Source organism: Eublepharis macularius, chromosome 6, assembly GCF_028583425.1.
Source record: "Eublepharis macularius isolate TG4126 chromosome 6, MPM_Emac_v1.0, whole genome shotgun sequence".
Classification (NCBI taxonomy): Eukaryota; Metazoa; Chordata; class Lepidosauria; order Squamata; family Eublepharidae; genus Eublepharis; species Eublepharis macularius.
Window position 1 is genome coordinate 113,527,808 of NC_072795.1, and position 6,000 is coordinate 113,533,807.

The 6,000-nt window shown below is 41.7% G+C and overlaps 1 protein-coding gene across 1 annotated transcript in view; it reads left to right on the forward strand.

Moving 5' to 3' along the window:
• The window catches only part of CDH23 (cadherin related 23), an 819,524-nt gene extending 816,059 nt beyond the window's left edge, over positions 1-3,465 (forward strand). The window contains exon 71 of the mRNA XM_054983948.1: positions 2,486-3,465. Coding sequence (XP_054839923.1) covers positions 2,486-2,812 — 327 coding nt within the window. The 3' untranslated portion in view covers positions 2,813-3,465. The remainder of the gene's footprint in view (positions 1-2,485) is intronic.
• The last annotated feature ends 2,535 nt before the right edge of the window (positions 3,466-6,000 follow it).

Below are 6,000 nucleotides of genomic sequence, written 5' to 3' on the forward strand. Positions count from 1 at the left end.
CCCAATTCCAGATCATAAATGATCACAAATGAAAGAACACTGGTCCCAGTACTGATCTGTGTGGAACCCCACTGTTCACTTTTCTCCATTGTGGGAAGTGTCAATTTATTCCTCATTTTCCAGTTGTTTAATAAATATTTAGTACATAAGATGACTCATCTTCGTTTTTATCCTATGACTGCTAAGCTTACTGAGGAGTCTTTGATGAGGTAGCTTATCAAAAACCTTTTGCAATTCCACATAGATAGTGTGTCTACCAGATCATCCTTATTCACATTTGTTAACCTCCTCAAAGAAATCCAAAAGAGCAGTGAGGTAGGACTTACGCTTGCAGAAACCTAGCTGATTTTCCCTCAGCAGACTTTCAATAATAATTTCCACTAATTTACCTGGAACAGATGTTAGATGAACTAACTTGTAATTTCCTGATCCCCTCCAGATCCTTTTATAAAATGTGGTGTAACATTTACTACTTTCTATTCTTCTGATATAAAGGCCAGTTTTCATGACATTACACATATTGGTAAGTACTAGTAGATAAACAATTTCACATTTGAGTTCCTTAAGAAACCTCAGGTGTATACCATCTACATTTTTCCTCCCTAAAGTAGTGTTTATTTTGCATATTAACTAGGAACTGGTGGCGGGGGAGAGTGCCATCAAGTCCTAGTTGTCTTAGGGCAACCATGGTGGAGTTTTCAAGGCAAGAGATTAACAGAGGTGGGCCGTTTTCACACATCCATCCTAAATTTTCCACTAATTTTTTGCTATTATTCTGTTGTGATCCCACTGTCATGACACACCATTCACATTGCCTTGACTTGTGCCACTTCGTTGCACTTCCAGAAGTTCACATTCCACAGAAAAAGTGCAGTTGTGGGCAGTGGATGAACTTGCGTCACAGTTGATGAAAGGACCTTCCTGCCCATTTTGCCTTTTTTTAAAAAACAGGAACCAAGATCCTGTTTGGCATCACTGTTGCCAGGAGCCTGCAAAGGTTTGTGGGATTCCTGGTTGTGGGTGGGAAAATCTCTTCCTAGGGTGCAGAAAACAAAAAAAGGGTTGAGTGGGTGGTCTCTGGAGAAGCGTCTCCACGTGTTCTCATGCCGGCGGAAAAAGTGCTGAAGAAGCATTACACAGAAGAATACATGGGAAATCTGCATTCTCAAAGCGCAATGATTACAGGAAGATGATGGGTTTTCATGGGTGGATTGCAAGGATATGTGTACAGCTGTGAGTATAGCGGAACAATTGTGTTACTATGGCGCTACCATAAGGACGTGAAAATGGCCGTGGTTTGCCATTGCCTGCCTCTGCAACCCTGGTCTTTGCTGGAGATCTCCCATTCAATTACTAACCATGGCCAACTCAGCTTAGCTTCTGAGATCTGATGAGATCGGGTTTGCTTGGACTATCCAGGTCAGAGTAACCAGGAAATATTCTTTTTTATTTTAAAGAACAAAGACAAGAGGCACATTTGTTGCTTGATGTACATTGTGTCTTGGCATTCTGTGCCAAGAGAACAAGTTATTTCAGGAAGACCCCAAGATTGTCTGTTACAGTGAATGTAGTAAATGATGTAGTCTCTTTTTACAGTGTTTTAAACATCCTCCATCCCACCTTGAGCACACAAACCACTACCTCAGGAAGTCAAGGCCATTTTGGTTGAGATTTTGCTACATTAATGGCTTTCTCCAATGGACTCCTGATTCTAGATTTGTGTACAATGCTCATTTTATCAAGCACTATATGATTGATATTCATTCTAGGATTGATGTAGAATTTGGCAGAGGGGTTCTAAACATCTTGTTAATGTGACAACACCTATTCCCACCTTCAGAGAGGTCAGCTTGCTTGTTTTTCCCATCAGTGTGATGCACAGAGACCATGAAAAAGGAAAAAAATGGTTTTCTGTAACTAGTGTTCTTTGCTCACCTTCCACACAACGTGTGTGGTTTTTTTCCTCCTGTGATATTTGGAAGGACTGAGTAGGAAATGCTGCCTCATTCACACTGGCTGGACATGAGAGTAAATCAGCCACTCACTATGGTAAGTGGGTCACTTGCCAACATCTCATTCTAGCTTAGCTTTCAAAGGTTCTGAACACTACTTGGCTCAGAGTTGAGTTCCTATCAGTGTGACTGCACAGATGACCACCTGAAGAATATCAGTTTCAGTTTTTCCTTCTCTTTTGGACCCATACTTAACTTTTTCAGGTTTTTTCTTTTTTAAAAAATGTCTTCCCAAATCTTTTTTTTCTTTCTCACCTCTCAACCACCTCACTTTCTATTTCTGCACCTTTGTTGTGAACAATTTGAGAGCAAAGGAATATCTTGGTTATATAGGTATAAACAAGGTATTTAAAAATATAGCAAGTGTCCTTCATGCGGGAGAAAATGTGCCTGCAACTGAAAATAACATAGATAGACTGAAGAAGGGAAGAACTCCAGTGTGATGTGCTAATTTTAACTTGGATCTCTTCCAGCTAATCCAGAATGATCTAGATGATGATGATGACCAAAGGAGTCCAAGCCAGGGGAGCCTTCGCTTTCGGCATAAGCAGCCCATTGAGCTCAAAGGACCTGATGGGATCCATGTGGTCCATGGCAGCACAGGAACTCTGCTAACTTCTGACCTCAACAGCCTTCCTGAAGATGACCAGAAAGTTCTCGGTCGCTCTTTGGAGACTCTGACTGCAGATGGGGGAGCATACTGTGACAGAAATGCCCGCACTGAGTCTGCCAAATCTACTCCTATGCACAAGATGAGGGAAGTGATTATGGAGAGTCCACTGGAGATCACAGAGTTATGACTAGAAGTGGCATCGCTGGTGTAGCACTCCAAGGAAGCCTGGGCCCACCAGATGGAAAACACTGACCAAGGGACAAGTATGGCAGAAAAAAATCGAGGGGCCTGGGTCACCAGTGCCAGGCCATTAGCTGTTCCAGAATAAATCTGACCAAGATAGCCAACTGTTTTGTTATGGCAGCCTTGGGGAGCCTAGCCCCAGGGGGAAGGTTCTCAGGACTGTTTGCTTTTACCAGGCACTCACATCATTAAATTCATAACTTTTTAAAATTTTATTTTTAAATATAAAGTGTTAAAAACAGAAGTGGGAGGTCCTGAGGTATGAGCCTAAAGCTAGAATTGCAATAATCATGGTGCCATGTCCCATTAGTGGAGTTGACTTGGCTCCTCGTCATGTCCTGGTTTCATCATTATGTTTGCCACCAGTCATTGACCAGGAACTTATTCTACCAGGGTGGAGGGGAAAGAGAGCTGCCAACCTAATGTAGCTAAAATGACCCTGGGGCGATCAACTCACACTGGTGAGTTGTGTGATATAACTTCAGGAAGCCCCATAAATGTTTGGCATTAATCTGTGTTGCCACTTTTCCAGAGGGGGGGGGGGGCTGAAGCCATTTCTCCATTTCGCTGGCTTACCAAAACACTGCAGCATCAAAAAAAAAAAACCAGAGTGACATTAATTCGGGTTCTGAACGTAGAGTGTTTGTGTGTAATTTTTTTAAATTATTTTGGTTTCAAACAGAAAGTTGTTGAGAGTTTTTGGAATGGTCTGTCAAAGAAACCAGAAATACACTATTCATGAATTTGGTTAATCTGTGTTTCATCTTTTCTACCCTGTCACAGAGATGTTCTTGACTTGGGCATAGTTTCCAGTGTATTCCCCTATATGAGCAGAGAAAAATGAGCAATAGTTTTGCTCATCAGTACACTAGCATGTTAATTCCTTCTCCATAAAACCATCAAGGAGGGGGATTATATTATAACCATGTCTTATTCAGGGCTGCATAGATGATGGGCAAAAAAGACATCAAAATCCATCAGTTTGAATAAATTATGCAATTTTAGCAACCTTTACTTCATCCTGTTTCAAAGGATTTGCCAAGCTAGGTCAGTGGCAAAAGCATGTAGCAAAGGAGAAGCAGGACATGAAGATTCACATGCCAAGTAGTACTGCTAGTGGTAAGGAGAAAGAGACGAGAAACAGACCGTGCACTGTAAGCTATTGAAGTCTTTTAGATACAATCAAGACAAACTTTAGGGTAATTAATTGAGTCCCATTGATTTTAATTGGGGTGGAATGTGCTTAACTTTATCTGCATTAATTCTTAGCTTCCGGACTAATGAAAACCTTTCTTCTCTTTCCGACTCTTTCATTTTCACTGCCATGTTTCCAAAACATTTTCTTCAACCATGGGCTAGATATTCTCCAGATGCCCAATTCCATGCTGTCATTTTACCCAAAGACAACAATCAAAGATTTTTAAGTCTTGCTCGTGTCTGGCAAAAATGCTTAACTTTCTTTTCTCTGAATGACACCCCCCACACACACACACACACACATTGTATGCACAGCTTTGGGTTTTAAAAAGTCAGAAACTTTGCTGCACATGTATAGTTTGTTACACAGTTGTCAGACTTGTGATCTTAAAGCAAAGACCAAGCCATGCTTTAAGCGCACATCATTCTCACTTCAACCATATTAGCTGCATTTCCGCCACCCTTCAGCTATGGTTCAGCCACACTTTAGCTTTGCATCAGACAAATATTGGCCACACTGTAATCATACATTAGCTGCACTCCAGGCACGTATTAGCTGCACAAGAACAATAGCTTAGCCATGCAGTATCCCATGCTTTAGCCACTCATTAACCATCCTTTTGCCACACCCCAGTCACATTTTAACCATGCATTAATCTCATGGTTAAAGCATAGCAGGAGTGTGGTTATAACCACACAACTGCAATTTAACCATATTTTAGCCACACTTCAGCAACACATTGGCCACACTTTAACCACGCACTATCCACATTTTAGCCATGTTGGACATTAACCACATTCCAAGCACACATTAGCCATAAGCTTTAGCCACACTTGAACAATACCTGCCATGAATTAGCCATGTTTCAGCTGCACTTAAAATATGCATTAGCTACCCTCTAACCATGATTAGCCAAACTTCAGTTGTTCAGCACTTTAACTGCTCTCTAACTATGCAATAGCCACATTCCAACCACATGTGAAACAAACTCCAACCACATGCTAGCCACACATTAGCCAGATTGCATAACCTGAAGATGCTTTAGTCTAGGGTTGCCAACTGGCTAGGAGAAAAATGCCCTGCCCCTTTAACAGAGGCTTGATCTGCAGAATTGGACAAACTTTTCATGGCATGAAGGTAAATAACATCATTTGTCATTTACTGCAGATCAAACTGATATTAAAGGAACAGCTAGAGGAACCTCTGGAAAAGCTGGCAACCCTACATTAATCACACGTTACCTGTGGTTCAGCCATGCATTAGCCACACTTTAGCTATGCTTCAGCCATACATTAACTTTATCCATACATTAGCCCCACTAACCATGGATCAGTCACACTGTAACTATGCTTTAGCTGCCCACTTGCCACACTCTAACCATGCATTAGCCACACTTCACTGACAGTTCAAGTACATACATATTAACTAAATATACCCTATCCCCTTTCTGAGGTTGTGAGCACATTTGGAACTCTGGGAAAGGGAAAAGTGGGCACTACCACCAAATGGTTGGCATTGCTTTCTAATGCAGTTTCCTGAAGATACACAGGGGATGCCATCTGGGCTCAAGAAGGAGTTGGGGAAAACCAGGATTGGCCTTTTGCTTTGGGGAAGAAAGAACGGGGGATTTGCTATCTGCACAGCCACAGGAGAGGTTCCAAGCCCAGCAGCTTAAGAAAGTCGATATCTATGGCTTCTACTTGAGACAAGGCTCAGAGCTTTGCTAGTCAGCCAGGTGGCAGATATCAAAGCCTTCTTTGTTTTTATGCACCCCACAAGACCTTTTGATGTTGTCCTCAAGACTGAAGAAACAACTGGACACCTGGAAACAGAATGGTAGGCACCACCGCACCCATGGTCTTCGGGATCACTGTGTATATGCATTTCTAATATAAAGTTTAACAACAACAAGCATGGAGGATAAGTTCATAATA